Source organism: Colobus angolensis, unplaced genomic scaffold, assembly GCF_000951035.1.
Source record: "Colobus angolensis palliatus isolate OR3802 unplaced genomic scaffold, Cang.pa_1.0 Scaffold38, whole genome shotgun sequence".
Taxonomy (NCBI): Eukaryota; Metazoa; Chordata; class Mammalia; order Primates; family Cercopithecidae; genus Colobus; species Colobus angolensis.
The window spans coordinates 3,175,328-3,191,332 of NW_012117154.1; the positions used below are offsets into that span (position 1 = coordinate 3,175,328).

Genomic DNA, 16,005 nt, shown 5'->3' on the forward strand with positions numbered 1-16,005 from the left:
GCTATCATCTCACCCCAGTTAGAATAGCTGTCATCAAAAAGACAAAAAATAATAGATGCTGGTAAGGGTCAGGAGAAAAGGGAACTCACATACTACTGGTGGGATGCAAATTAGTATAGTCACTCTGGAAAACAGTATAAAGATATCCCAAAAAACTAGAAACAGAACTGCCGTATGATCCAGCAATCCTACTACCGGATATTTACCCAAAGGAAAAGACATCAGTATATCAAAGGGATACCTGCACTTCCATTTATTGCAATACTCTTTACAATAGCAAAGATATGACATCAACCTAAGGCTCCACCAATGGAAGAATGGATAAAGGAAATTTGGTATATATATGGTATATGGTATATGTATAAATATATATGGTGTGTATATATACATATATACACACACACTATTCATCAATTAAAAAGAATGAAATCACATCATTTGCAGCAACATGGATGGAACTGGAGGTCATTATATTAAGTGAAATAAGCCAGGCACAGAAAGACAAACTTTGAATGTTCTCACTCATTTGTGGGAACTAAAAAAAAATTGAGCTCATAAAAGCAGAGAGTAGAATTTTAGTTATTAGAGGATAAGAAGGGTAGGAGGGAAGGGATGTAGGGAGAGGCTGGCTAATGATGTAAAGTTACAGCTACATGGGAAGAATAAGTTCTAGTTTTCTGCAGCACTGTAGGGTAAACATGGTTAACAGTAAGTTTTGTCCAAAAAGCTAGAAGTGAGGGTTTTGAATGTTCACAACACAAATGCATGATAAATGTTTGAGGTGATTGATATGTAAATTATCCTGATTTGATCATTACACATTGCATACATGTATCAAAATATCACTCTATATCGTATAAATATGTACAATTACTACATGTCAACTACAAAAAAAAAAGGAAAAAAAAAAAAGCAATTACCTGATGACTCTGAAAAGTAAAAATAAAAGGCAAATTCAGGAGAGGAGTCAAAGCCCGAAGAAGTGACCCATATGAGGTAAGCTCTCTATTGTCTTTCTTCTTTACACCTTTTTTTTTTTTTTTTTTTGAGACAGAGTCTCACTCTGTCCCCCAGGCTGGAGTGCAGTGGCACGCTCGGCTCACTGCAACCTCTGCCTCCCGGGTTCAAGCGATTCTCCTGCCTCAGCCTACTGAGTAGATGGGACTACAAGCACCTGCCACCATGCCCAGCTAATTTTTGTATTTTTAGTAGAGATGGGGTTTCACCATATTGGTCAGGCTGGTCTTGAACTCCTGACCTCGTGATCCGCCTGCCTTGGCTTCCCAAAGTGCTGGGATAACAGGCATGAGCCACTGTGCCTGCCCTCTTTCACCTTTTTTCTTTGATCTGTGGGTGGTCCTAGTCATGGAACTATGCTTTAGCTGTGGACAACAAGAACCTGATGAAAAACTCCATTTTTCTAGTTACTGTCTGCTATTGAGCCCATCTAGTAATTTCTCTTTCAATTTCAGATGAGGGTATTTTTCAGTCCTAAACTTTCTATTTGCTGATAATGTCTAACTTTCTACTCATTTCAGTAGTGTTTACCTTTACTTTATGGAGTATAATTATAGTAGCTGCTTTAATGTATTTGTCTGATAATTCCAACATTTGGGTAATCTCAGGGTTGGGATCTGTTGATTGTGTTTTCCCTTGAGAATTGGCTACATTTTTCTGGTTCTTTGTATATTGAGTAAATATGCATTGTATCCTGGATAGCTTGAATATTATGTAATAATAGGACTCTGGGTCACATTAAAATCTTCTGAAGAATGTTGATTTTTTTTTTTTATTCTTATCATTGTTATTTAAGCACTCAGTCAACCTGGTTACATTCAGATCACAAGTTTTTTTCTCACCTTCTCTGGCCGTAGTTTCAAGGTCAGTTCAGTTTTCAACGTCAGAATTATCTATACATTCCCAGCTCCCAAGAGGCCCCTTGTCTGTTCTTCTCTCCTGAAAAATAAATTTCTATCAGAGTTCCAGCTGCTGCCTTTGCTGCCATACAGTTCTATGCAAATGGAGCTCTATTTAGGGTAAAGCAGTAAGAGAAAGGAGAAAGAAAAAATCACTCTTTGGAACACAGAGGTCTCTTTCTCCAGTTTCTCCTCCCTGCCAGAAAGACAAAGCTGTCAATATTGTTTCCAGATTGTTCCACACTACAGCCACACCTTGGGACATGGTCAAAAGAGAAAAATTGAAAGGGGAAACCATATGGAGATTCATCCTGCACTCTTAGGCTTTTTTTGATTTTTTTCGCCTGTAGAGATGGGGTCTTACTATATTGCCTAGGCTAGTCTCAAACTCCTGGGCTCAAGTGATCCTCCTGCCTTGGCCTCCCAAAGTGTTAGGATTACAGTCATGAGTCGCCATACCTGGCCCAAATTCAATTTAGTTGAACACATTTTTGTAATCTAAAAATGTATAAAAGCCATGTTAGTTTAAGACCAGGGGAAATTAATACAGGAAATTTAAGAAGTTCAGATTCGCTAAGCTTTTTATGAGGAAGTAAATAAAGTAAATGTACATAAATTAGAATATTATACTACTATTGTTTTTATACTATTATTAAACCAAAGAGAAGGCAGATTATCAAAATGGTTTATTTTTGTTTTGAGACAGAGTCTTACTGTATCGCCCAGGCTGGAGTACAGTGGTGTGATCATTACTCACTGCAGCCTTGTACTCCTGTGCTCGATGGATCCTCCTGTCTTGGCATCTGGTGTAACTGGGACTACAGGCAAGTGCCACCTTGCCTGGCTAACTTTTTGCAGAGACAAAGTCTCACTATATTGCCCAATCTGGCCTTGAACTTCTGGCCTCAAGTGATCCTTCCTCCTTGGCCTCCCAAAGTTCTGGGATCACAGGTATAAGCCACCATATCTGGCCTCAAAATGGTCTAATTTTGAATGATTCATTTTGATTAAACATTGTTTAATTGTTCAAGACATTTCTGTCTATACAGATATGAGTGTATAACTCTCTCTCTTTAAATTGTTAACAGTGGTGATTCAGTTGTGTCCCTTCTTATGAGCCAAATATGATTAGCCAAGGCTGTTAAATCAACTCTAGCTAAACCTTTCTTTTTGCTTTCAGAACTGCAGTCTCAGTAAGAATGTTTTGCTTAAAAGAACCAAAACATTTGAAGCATTAGGAGTTCATTTTTTTCCTTTTGGATTTATTCTATTTAAAATTTATTTAAGTGCTTACAAGTTTGTATAAAGCATTTATTACACAAAACTTTGTAATCTGATGTGTTAATTTTCTTCTATTTAGTGTTAACTGTCTGAACTAGATAATTCTAGAGTTTGCAGATAATGGCCATTGCAGAATTGAAATAGTTTGTTAAGGAGTGGTGGGGGTGGCGTTAACCGTTTCAAACTCAGCTGTCCTAAGCTGAGCACATCAGGGACATAGAAGCGTTTCCCTCTACAGCCTCAGTCCTGGGAAATGTGGCAATTTTTCATCTTCTGACATATCACAGACACACCTAAAACAAACTGAGACTGGAACCTCAGAGGACAAAACTCTAGAGTGGGTGTAGTATATACTGCTCGGGTGATGGGTGCACCAAAATCTCACAAATCACCACTAAAGAACGTACTCATGTAACCGAACACCAGCTGTTCCTCAATAACCAATGGAAACACAAAATTGAAAAAAAATAAAGTCTCACAGGAGACTACTGATCAGTTACAACACAAGGCATGAGCTATGGTACTTGGACAGCTTAGCTTCAACGCAACAAATTGTAGTTTCAGTGAGAAGTCCAGGAGCACTCTGAGCTCAGTTGCCTCTGCAAGGCACCCAGGCTGCAGGAGAGTTGGAAGACCAAGCCTCAGCACTTGAGGGCTCCAGGAGCTGTGCTTTTCTGCTTTATAAGTTCCGGCTGGACAATGTCAGTGGACTCACCAGACCATCCAAGAATAAAACAAAGACCACCAGTGCTAAATAATACAAAGCCATCTTTATTATTTTGACAGGGAAAGGAACATATGCCAGTGAAGAAATTTACTGAGTGGTGTAATGATTAATTTTATGTGTCTACTTGCCTAGGCCATGGTGCCCTGTTCTTTGTTTCAACAATATAAATATTTTTTTAGACGTCATTAACATTTAAGTCAACAGATTTTGAGTGAAGCAGAATCCATAATGTGGGTGGGCCTCCGCCAATCAGCTGAAGGCCTTAAGAGAAAAAGACTGACCTCCCCTGAGCAAGAAGAAATTCTGCTGTCAGATTGCTTTTATTTATTTATTTATTTATTTATTTATTTTTTGAGACAGGGTCTTGCTCTGTCACCTAGGCTTGGAGTGCAGTGGTGTGATCATGGCTCACTGGAGCCTCAACCTTCTGGGCTAAAGCGATCCTCCAACCTCAGCCCCCTGAGTAGCTGGGACTACAGGCATGTGCCACCATGTCCAGCTAATTTTTAATTTTTTTTGTAGAGATGGAGTCTTGCTGCATTGCCCAGGCTGGTGTCAAACTCCTGAGCTCAAGTGTTCTTCCCAACTTAGCCTTCCAAAGTGCTGGAATTACAGGCATGAGCCACCATGCCCAGCCCAGACTGCCTTTCAAGGTAACTCTTCCCTGGGTCTCTACTCTTGATGGCCAACCCTGCAGATTTTGGACTTGCCAGCCCCTAAAATAGTGTGACTCAATCCTTAAAATCTGTCTCTCTCATTCTCTTCACATCCTATTGTTTCTGTTTCTCTGGAGGACCTTGGATAATACAACTAGTGTGCTGAACAGAAAACTCTGGGGATTTTAACTGCTAGAATGGGGAAGTTCAGAGTGATTATGCTAATTAAGCACTGACTTTTGTCTTCTAGACAGGATGAAATTATTCCAGGGGTCTATGTGCAGTCCGTCAAAATAATTCCCACTGCTCATTGATCAGGAAATTGTCTTCCGTGAAGTCCAATGGGTTCTGACATCCCAGGTCCCAGATGCTCATACTGCAGCTGGTTGGAGCCAGCCGAGATAAAGCACAACATTCATTTTGATAATGACTTGGCAAGTGCTGCTGTAAGTGGGAAGATTTTCTTTTCTCTAATTTCCTACCAAGATTTTCTTCTGACTAATGTATACTCAGCATACATGAGTTCTCAATATAAAAACTGTGTTTTCTTTTTTCCTTTAAGATTCAATAGCTATAAATTGCCACACCAAGGAAATACAGCTAGAGCAAAAGGAAGGCAAGAAGTAAACATTAAAGAAATGAAATAAGATTTTTCTCTCTTCTCCATCAGTGCACTGATGTATTTTAATGTCAACCATGGCCAGAGACCGTTGAGGCATGAAGGGTTAGAATATGAGCCTTGTTCATACTTCCTGAATCCTCCATCGAGAAACCTGAGTGTTAGGGACTGACTTGTGTCCTCTGCCCCAAATTCTTATGTTGAATCCCTAACCCCCAATGTGGCTGTATTTGGAGGTAGGGCTTATCAGGGGTAATAAAAGATAAATGAGATCAGAAAGATGAGACTCTAATAGGATTGGTGTCCCTATAAGAAGAGGAAAAGGCATCAGAGACCTCCATCTCTTTCTGCTGTGTAAAAGGCCATGTGAAGACTCAGCAAGAAGGTGGCCGTCTGAAAGTCAGGAAGAGAGCCCTTGCTGGGAACCAAATTTGCCAGCACTTTGATCTTGGACTTCAGTCTTCAGAACTGTGAGAAAATAAATGCCTGTTGTTTAAGTCACCCAGCATGTGGAATTTTGCTATGGCAGCCCATGCAGACTAAGATGCTGAGACAGTCTCTCCTTTGGACCACTGATGGAGGGGAGTCAGCTTGCCTTCTCTGATCTGATAGTTTTGCTCAGTGGAAGGTGACACCAGGCCAAAGACACATTGACTCCATCCTTTACTTGTGTTTTCTTGTAAAATGTAGAGTCTGCCACATCCTGGCTTTAAGTCTTTTGGGGTTTTCTCAGTGGCTGCATGATCACATTCTAATTCTTCAGAAAGTCATTCACAAATCTTCACATTATGTGGCCAGGCGTGGTGGCTCACACCTGTAATCCCAGCACTTTTGGTGGCTAAGGTGTCAGAATCCCTTGAGGCTGAGAGTTCAAGACTAGTCTGGCCAACATGATGAAACCCTGTCTCTACTAAAAATACAAAAATTAGCCAGTGTGGTGGTGCACGCCTGTAGTCCAAGCTATTTGGGATGCTGAGGCATGAGAACTGCTTGAACCTGGGACACAGAGGTTGCGGTGAGCCAAGATCTCACCACTGCACTCCAGCCTGGATGGCAGAGTAAGATTCTGTCTCAATTAAAAAAAAAAAAAAAAAAAAAAAAAAAAAAAAAAGCCCTTCACATTAAAGCCCCAAGCTCCCTCTCTTCCCATATCACTTTCCACTCTATGTCCTCTGTCTTCTAGTACATGGGCCCTGTATTCATCCATTTTCATGCTGCTATGAAGAAATACTCGAGGCTAGGTAATTTATAAAGGAAAGAGGTTTAATTGACTCAAAAGTTCCAAGGGCTGGGGAGGCCTCAAGAAACTAACAATCATTGTGGAAGGGGAAGCAAACTTGTCCTTCTTCACTTGGCTGCAGGAAGGAGAGTCCTGAGCAAAAGGGTTTTGGAAAAGCTCCTTGTAAACGTTCAGATCTCGTGAGAACTCACTTATCACAAGAACAGCATGAGGGTCACCGCCCCATGATTTAATTACCTCCCACAAGGTCCCTCCCCCAACACGTGTGAGTTACAATTCGGATTACAATTCAAGATGAGATTTGGGTGGGGACAGAGCCAGACCATATAAGGCCCTGTGTAGCTGGCAGAATAATGTTCCCCCAAGATACTTGCCCTCTGATCCCTAACACCTGTGAATATGGCACTTTACATGGCAAAAGGTCGCAGACCTTAGAATGGGGAGGGTATCCTGGCTGATTCAGGTGGGTCCAATATACTCACATGCACTCTTAAAGATGAAAGAGGGAGGCAGACAAGCCATGGAGAGTGGAAAAGGCGGGAGAGAGTCACAGTACAAGAGGGACTCTTTCCGCGGGTGCTGGCTGTCAGGAGAAGATGAGCCATGAGCCAGGGAGGGCAGGCGGCCTCCAGATGCTGAGGGCAACCCCTGTCCAACAGCCAGCAAGGAAACAAGGACTTCATTCCTACAACCTCACACAGCTGAATTCTGTCAGCAGCTCCCGTGAGCCTGGATGTGGATCCTCCCCCAGAACTCAGCCCTGATGATACCTTGGTTTTGGCTTTGAGAGACGAAGCACAGAAGCCAGCAGAGCCCGTGAGATTTCTGACCTCCCTTGGGAAGTGTAAGATAATACACTTGTATCGTTTATAAACTATGTTAGTCGCAGTTGATTCCAGAAGCCACAGGAAACGTTGCCCCGGCACATGTCCTCATTTGCATGCTTTCTTGCGTGCTGCTGCTGCTGCTGGGAACACCTGGGCTTCAGCTCGCCACTAAGTTAAAATCTCACCTGTCCTGGAAGGCCCAGCTTCCACGGCCACCCTGAGCAGCACTGCCCTGCCCTTAATGACAGAACAGAATGAATCACCTTCTTCTCTGTGCTTGGAGAATTTTGCTTCCATCTCAACATAGTGCATGCGGTGAGTGGTTAGCATCTACGCGATGGTCGCCTTTTGCTGCAGTCTGACCCTTGGCCCTAGCCCAGTGCCTGATAGTCTGCCTGTCAATCAAATACGTATTTATTCTATGCTGTGCCACACAGATGTGTCATAGGTACTAGATATACAGGGATGCCTAAGTCAGACCCAGGGCCCTTCATTCTCTCATAGACCTTCTAGGCTACACATATTCAGGGCCTCATAAACATCTGCTAAGTTAATTGAACCAAGGCCTCCTAGAGACAAGCCACAATCACCGGGAAGCAGGATTGGCCTGGTCTCTCTGTCAGGGCAGCCTCATGTAGATGCACACATGAGTCTTCCTCCCACAGCATAGACCATCTGCCATCTGCAGGAAGGTGTGGGGCACCAGGAATGCTCATCGCAGGGTGGTGTTTGCTTCAGCCATGATTTGCCTGGGGCACAAGAGAGTGCCGCTTTCCTTTTTCTCCGCAAACTTCCTTTTTATAAGGTGACTGCAGTGATATTTACACAGTTTCCAAAGGGCTTTTTTCACATTCGCAATGACATTTAATTCTTATGACAAACCTAGGGTACACACAGAAGTAAAGCAAAGAAAACGTTTGATTGATGACAATTGTATAGCTGTTTTATGTAGTCTTTCCTGCTGTAAAGTCCCTAGTTATATAACTACAGGTTAATCAAGGGCTGCTAATGGTTTAGCGTTTTTCTTTCATACCGGCATTTACAAGAAATAGCTGAAGCTAAGTTTTGCTTATGTTGGGAAATCAAGCAAGATCTGCATCTCTTACGAGGCCTAACTGGCTTAGTCTGTGTTAGCTCAGTAGTGTACCCGACCACTTCTGGCTTGGAGCTGTTTGATCGGTGTTTTCACAAATAAACTCTAAACTTTTATGGTGCCTCAGTTTACCATTTAACAGAGAGGCCTCAGAAGAAATCCACCCTGCCGACCCCTCAGTCACAGACTTCTAGCCTCCAGAACTGTGGGCGGATAAATGCCTGTTACTTAAGCTGCCCAGTCTGTGGGTCTTACGGCAGCCCAAGCACATGAACCCACTTACCTGTGGCCTTATTTAAGTTCCCTCCCATCCCTGGCCTCCCTGACCCCCACTGTCTACTTTAATCTCTGTGACCACGTCCCCATCTCCACAGTGCAAGTTGGGGGCCAGGCTGGCTCATCAGGGCCTTGAGCTGGCATGGGGTAACCCCAAGGCTGAAGATCAACCAGTGATAAACAGAGACACAGAGAGACATATGTCGGGCTGAGCTGGAAGCTGGATGGGAGAGTCAGGGGCTCAGTGCCAGAGAAGAGGCAGGAAGGGTCTCCTGTGCAGCAGGGGTCAAGGAATGGATAGAAGCCTCAGCATGCGGACAACAGACATGAATTGGAAGCTCCTGGAGCCTACAGGGAAAGAAGCTGAGGTTTCCAGCTGCTTCTCCCAATGGTTATCTCTATGTGCAGTTGACCTTGCTGGCCAGAGGTGAGGCAGCTGGGCTGGGAAAGCTGGGAGGAGAACCCCTCAGCTGCAGGGACATCTTTCCTCATGCTCTTCAGAGTCACGATTCACACACTCTCCCCCTTCTTCTTCTGGGAGCCTTCTACAGGCTGGGAATGCTTCTTCCTTAAGGACCTCCAAGATGCACCCTTTGTTTGTGTCCCAGCGTCCACCACTGTGCCGGTCACAGTAATTCCCCTGTAGACGCAGGTTGAACAAAAGGGTCAGTTAGGAAATCAGTTTGTAACCGCCACTTTCCTTTCAGTTTTACAACTTTTATCTGCAAGGCACAATAGGCTTGGTGGAATGACTGGCCAAGATGGCAAACCAGGAGGAATTTGCAGCAGAGATTTTTACCCTCATTTTGGATTTGGTGGGGTCAGGTAACCTGAGGGTGATTCTGGAGGATGGCTGATAAAACATTATTGGTTCCAAAGAGCTCCAATGTTTTCAAGAGCTCTGGAGGCAGGTCAGGCATGAAAACTGTGAAAATGATGGCTTGTCCTATAGAACTCTATAAGGAAGAATGGGGCTGAGTAAATTATTGAATAGCAACTTTTCCTTTCCTTTCCTTTCCTTTCCTTTTTTTTAACCAGTGGGAAGCTGAACATCTCAGAACATCTATTATTATCACTAAAAAAATAGATGTCATAAAATTTATAGCGCTCCATTTAGACATTGGAAGATCTAGGCATTAAACACTTAAACCATTTTCTAATGCTATAAAATAAGATTAATGATGTGTCTTTTTTAATGATCCCTTTTCTAAGATTAAAATCTTTGATGTGGACAATGTTCATTGCTGTTGCTATTTTGAGGCCTGGGTGAATTACCTTACCTTCTCTGACTGTGACAGACCCCTGTGCCCACTGCAAAGTTCTACCTTCCCATTTATTGGGTTTCCTAGGTTTTCTAAATTTATTGATTTAACTCTAGTGGTTCGATTTTTTCCAGAAATTTATTCACTAACTGCATGGCACTGTACTTTCTTATATAAGGGAGTTCTTCTATGGTTGACAGTGGAATTATTGTCAGTCATTAATAGGAATACATGAGCATGTCCTGTTTATAGTTCTGCAGGTAGAACTTGGGTAATATGAGGGATCCTGACTTGTTTGCATGAGGCTTCCAGTGAGGATGTATTGTTGAAATTTTAATTGTAATTCAGTGGATAAGCAAGAAATAATAGTTCAGAGCATCGTTCCCCAGAGTCCTTTCTTTGTGACCAGGGTTTATAGTAAGTGGCAAAGTAAACAAAAATGCCACCCCCCAAATACGGAGCAACCCTCCCCACCCCAAACTACCCCCACCCTGACTCTTGGAGCTTCACTGTGGCTGGAGGCTGCTGTCCCTGGCCGTGCTGCAGCCGTAGACACTGCCTGCTCATGGGACAGACCTGTCTTGTGTTTCAGCACACAGCCTAATGTGCTACTCCTTCTGCAACTATCACTCTAGTTTCAACATGGCTCTTCCATATTTTAGCCCGAATGGCTGATGCTGGTTGTATTCAGTGATGGGAGGCAGAAACTAGAGAACAAAAAGAAGAGCTGCTGCTGCTTCCTCTTTTCTCCCTCCTCAGCCAAGCATGATGCAGAAGGTCAGCCCTTAGAGGAGGAGCAAGCAGGCCAGGACTGCTTCAGCATCCACTTGTGCACAACTTAACACTCACATGGTAACACCATGCGAAGTTCGCGGACATAAAAACAAATGACATCGGGTCCTCTTCCGCAGATGAGATGAGTAGCGTGCAGACAAAAGGACAGCAGCCCCCGCAGTGCAGCGTGCTGTGTACTGCTGCAGAAGGAGGGACAGACGTGACTGAGGACGAAGCCACTAACTGGGAGCAGGGGAGAGAGAAAAGGGGGCATGGGATGTGGGTTTTGATGACTGAACAGGAGTTTCCTAGGAACCTGGGGAAGGGAAGAGTGGACAGGGCAGAAATAAATAATGCCAGAGTTCTGTGTCACAAACGGTGGACTGTCAGTACGGCTGGTGGGAGGGGCCATGCAGCACCCAGTCAGCAGTAGGGCTGGGTGGGCAGCTCAGGGCCAGACTATGAATGGGCTTTCTAGTGTGTATGGCTCTGGCCAGGCACAGTCATGGTTTTCAAGCAAGGACTTGATTTAAATAGATCAGATTCTTCTAACGTGGGGCTCAGGAGGGAGTCCAGGCATAGGGTGGCTACCAAGCGCCTGCCAGAAATGGTGAGGCCTGGACTGGGGAGGACGGAGAAGCTGGACCCAAAAGACATGCTTAGGGAGAAGCGACTGCGATTTGTGAGGGAGTGAGATGGGAGACCTGCAGCTTCTGACGGGAGTGTCGAGTGGACGGTCACACCATGCACCCAGAAAGGCAGTCAGAGAAGGTCCAGCAGGTTGGTGGGGAACCTGGTGGAAAGGCCCTCGAGGCAGCTGCCTGCCTTCTCTGTTTTTCGCCCCTCGCCCTGCCCTTGTCAGTCTTGTGAGCCTTGGTGAGCGTCGGGGAACTTCACTGCGAGAGGCAGAGCCATGGCCCAAGCTGTGCCCAGCTTGGAGGGGGTGCACAGGAGGAGTGTGGCCTGGAGAAGCCTGCCCACGCCTCCTTCTGTGGGGGCCAGCGGCGGCTTGGGCTGGTGCTCCCACACTTGTGCATTCTGTTAGCCTGTGCTAGTCCACAGGCCAGCAGCTGGGTCTCATCCGAGCAAGGAAATGTGGAGCTTCCCGCTTTCCTCTTGCTTTTCTTTAGACAAGGTATATGGTGAACTCAGTCCTTCCCCAGCTGCTTCTGGGGGGTGTGGCAAAGCACAAAGTGCTGAGATCTCCTGGTTCAGGGAGAGGGGGATCTAGTGCCTGAAAAACGTGACAAGAACACTTGGCTTTTCTGAAAACACTCATCATTCTTTCCTAGCATAGCAGTTATTTTCTGCCCCTGGGCTTTGGCGACAGTGTTGTCTGGTTTCACAGATGTCAAAAACTCAAGTTTATGCAAAGACTTTCACTTCTCAGGCTCCAAAGGCCTCCGCAAGCTCCCCCCATCTGTGTTCATGGACTTGAATTTCATGTTGTCGAATGAGTGTCAGGTGGTGGCAGAAATAACACATGTATCACACATTTATTGATTTATTTCCCTTGGATTTATTTTACTTTAGAACACCATTACCCAAAGCAGAACTCCTGAAATGCTAGTCCTACAACATAATCTTTGAAAAATGGGTTTCATTTTCAGATGCTTGGGAAATACTGCGTTCCCTGTGTTCCTGTAGCACATCAATTCTCAACTCACAATAAAGGCTCTGAGAAGGCCTGCATGATAAAACTGTGCAGACAGGGTCTCCCCAAGTTGTCACACATGAGATCCTGGACTCCGCTTAGTGGTTTTTGTTTTTTACTAAATGCGTTTTGAACAGCCAGGGTACAGACGTCCGTGAAGTAACCCTAGGATACACAAACCATGAAAGCCTTTCTAAGTCATGCTGTTGAATCTGTAAAAGAGGAGGAAATTTCGGAAATGGGCAGCAGGATTTTCCTGGCCCTCAAGAGAGGAGCTCACTCCTTTTTGCGTTGATCTCCCTTTTTCATTTTTACTTTGCCTCTAATTAATTTTTCTTATTGCTCTTCACCCCATTTCTTGGTGTTTTGCCTCAGATGAAAGTAGGGTAATTAGTTCCTTATCTCTGTTTTAAAGGAATTTCATCTGGCTTCCAGCTCAGGGGCTAATTATGGCTTTATGGATTTCCTTCTTTGAAATACATCTATGCTAAATACTGCCAGCTTCTCATTCACTTCAAGCTAAAGTGGGAAGCTCTGTAGGCCCAAATCTCTCCCTTCACTTTAGATTCATACTGTTAATGATAAAAAGGGGGAGAGAGGCTGGGCGTGGTGGCTCATGCCTGTAATCCTAGCACTTCGGGAGGCCAAGGTGGGCAGATCACTTGAGGCCAGGAGTTCAAGACCAGCCTGGTCAATGTGGCAAAACCCCATTTCTACAGAAAACAGGCAAAAATTAGCCAGGTGTGGTGGCACACACCAGTAATCTCAGCTACTCGGGAGGCTGAGGTGGGAGGATTGCTTGTGCCTAGGAGGTGGAGGCTGTAGTCTGCTGAGATCGTGCCACTGCACTCCAGCTTGGGTGATGGAGTGAGACTCTGTCTCAAAACAAAAACAAAAACAAAAACCAACAAAGCCCTAAGTCAGTCCAAAAAGTGGGAGAGGAATTAGGTGAACTAACAAAGTAATATGTACATGTTATCACTTCAGGCTATTTCTGTTTGTCAGGAGATTGCTTTACCTGGGTCAATTATTTGGTTCCTCTGTGGCTCAGTTTTCTCACCAGTAAAATGGAAGAATAACAGTACGTAACTCACAAAATTGTAGCCAGAAAGAAATATCAAACATTTAGAATAATGATTGGCACAGAGCTTTAATAATAATAACAACAACAAGGCCGGGTGCGGTGGCTCATGCCTGTAATCCCAGCACTTTGGGAGGCCGAGGCAGGTGGATCACGAGGTCAGGAGATCGAGACTATCCTGGCTAACACGGTGAAACCCCGTCTCTACTAAAAAAAAAAAAAAAAAAAAAAAAAATTTAGCCGGGCATGGTGGCAGGCGCCTGCAGTCCCAGCTACTCGGGAGACTGAGGCAGGATAATGGCGTGAACCCGGGAGGCAGAGCTTGGCAGTGAGCCGAGATTGTGTGACTATGCTCCAGCCTGGGCGACAAAGTGAGACTCTGTCTCAAAAAAAAAAAAAAAAAAAAAAACAGCAAAAAAACAAAGACCAAAACAAAACAATAATAATACATAATATTACTCTAAAGAGATACTTAAATGAGTTTTTCTAAATTTACATCTAATTCTTTTTCCCAGGCTTTACTCAATAAAATCAATCATGATAAATCCTGGAAAACAGAGCCTTAACATCACAGTGTTATTAATTCACCAAGCATTGCTAGCACTTTTTACTTTATTCTGGAGATCCAAAAATGCTTCTGGTCTGGACCCTCGAATAGCAGAGTGAGCGAGAGGTCCTGGGGGGAATTTGGAGGTCTCAGTCCTGGTTCCCAGTCCCCCACTTCCTAGTGATGGACTCCTGGGTCACTCCCGAATGACCAGCGCTAACGTGCACTGAGGGCTTACCAGGTGCCGAGCAAAGTTCAAAGCAGCTTTCCTGCATCTCCATTGTGGACATGGGACAGTGAGGTGACAAGAGGCGCTCAGTCACCAGCAAACCTCAATTTCATCTGTGAAATAATAACACCTCCCACTCATCCCTCCCGGTAGGATTATCAGAAGCTTGAATGACACTGAGTATCTAGAAAGTACTTTGAAAACTGCAGTGTTCTGGTGGATGAATGTAGGAGGTCCTCAAGTTTTCACTGAAAAGCTTCTGGTTGATGCGTGATTTCTCCCCTTTGCAGGAAGCCAACGAGAAGCATGTTGCTGAGTGATCTTGGGTTTCCGTCCTCCATGCCCGTGCATCCACGCGTGGGCCCAGCCAGCAAGGAGAAGTCTAACAGGCAGGAGGAGGGGAGATATAAAGAGCCCCCACAGTAAGTCACAAGAAACCGCCTGCACTCTGACTTTCTTAGCTTCCTCAGCATTTTGTACGGGGCTCCCACTGACCGATGTGGGGGTGAGAACTGGAAGGAAAGGTCCGTCTCCTCCCATCTGGAGGTGTTGAAGTAGCACTGGGCAAAGCCCAGGGTGGTACCTCTGGGGCTACGGCAGGACAGGGGTGTTTAGTGGGCTGGAAGCCCCTGTCCCCAACAAAACATCTCTGACCTGGTTCAAGACATTGGAGGTCCACACACATTTCATTTGCAAAAGGAGTTTCTAACTCTTAAAAAGATAGAAAATCACCAATGAAGTCCAACCCTTAGTGAGAATCAACTGACCTTTCCTCTGCACTCCATCACATTTTAATTTTTTTAATTTTTTTTTTTTTTGGAGACAGGATCTTACTCAGTTGTCCAGGCTGGAGGGCAGTGGCATGATCATAGCTGACTGCAGTCTTGATCTCCTGGGCTCAAGTGATCTCATCTCAGCCTCCCGAGTAGCTGGGACCACAGGTGTGTGCCACCAATTAGGTGTGCAGCTAATTTTATTATTTTTATTTTTTAATAGATACAAGGTCTTGTGTTGTTTAGGCTAGTCTCGAACTCCTGGGATCAAGGAATCTTCCCGCCTTGGCCTCTGAAAGCACTAGGATTGCAGGAACAAGACATCTTTACATTTTGTGGAGGTTCTGTTTGCTTCTGCACCTTGGTCCAATCCTAGCATGGTCATTTATCACCAAGTTGGTGTCTCTTATGCCACTGCATGTTCCCGAAGGAGAAATAGTTTATTTTTCCTTGTGCCCCACCTCAAAGGATGATCAACATACTAAGCCAACACTCCAGAATGTATAGGCTTCCGATCAATGCGCTGTCTTGCAAATGGTCCCAGAACTACCCTCTCTTCAATATGCCTCTTTTGACAGAGCTCAAGGTGCAGGAAAATCTCCTCAAATGCAGAAAAGTCTTTGAGTGTGAATTTAATTTTCAGTGCATCAAAAAATCGTTTAGCACTAGGAAGATCGTCTCTGATGGGAACGGTGTGTGCCTTTAAAGAATGAGTTCCTTGAGAGGATAGGAAATGATTCTGAAGGCTTCTTAACATGAAATGCTGCTATGCTGGTTGAAAAAAAAAAAAATCAGTTCTGTTATTTCAGAATTCTACTTTCTGCTTCCTTCCCAGTCGTACAAGCTACATGACATTGAACTCTGTGTGCTAGGCAGTTCTGCAAAGGGACAGGCAGTCCTTGGGTCTGGGTTGAAAACAAGAGCTTAAGTCCAGTCTCTCCAAGTACTGGTTAGCTGCATACAACATGGCATGTCCACAGGTGCTGCATTCTGAAGGAGTCAGGATCACCAGCAACAGATAGAAAGAGACCCTGGGTGTGATGGCTCATG

At 44.4% G+C, this 16,005-nt stretch overlaps 2 protein-coding genes across 3 annotated transcripts in view; one reads left to right on the plus strand and one right to left on the minus strand.

Annotated features, from left to right (window-relative positions):
* The window catches only part of B3GALT5 (UDP-Gal:betaGlcNAc beta 1,3-galactosyltransferase, polypeptide 5), a 103,742-nt gene that overhangs the window by 29,106 nt on the left and 58,631 nt on the right, over positions 1–16,005 (plus strand). The window contains exon 2 of the mRNA XM_011954049.1: positions 14,473–14,604. The gene's annotated coding sequence lies outside the window, so the exon portion shown is untranslated. The remainder of the gene's footprint in view (positions 1–14,472; positions 14,605–16,005) is intronic.
* Positions 9,562–16,005, minus strand: part of LOC105520366 (putative uncharacterized protein B3GALT5-AS1) — a 12,637-nt gene continuing 6,193 nt past the window's right edge. Inside the window, exons 3-4 of one of the 2 annotated variants that reach the window (XM_011954052.1) lie at positions 10,747–10,871; positions 9,562–9,591 (exon numbers count right to left, since the gene is read on the minus strand). In XM_011954052.1, the coding sequence (XP_011809442.1) occupies positions 9,590–9,591; positions 10,747–10,871 (127 nt within the window). In that variant the 3' untranslated portion in view covers positions 9,562–9,589. Of the gene's footprint in view, positions 9,592–10,746; positions 10,872–14,987; positions 15,727–16,005 lie in introns of those variants that run through there. The other variant, XR_001003124.1, reaches the window with a different exon arrangement.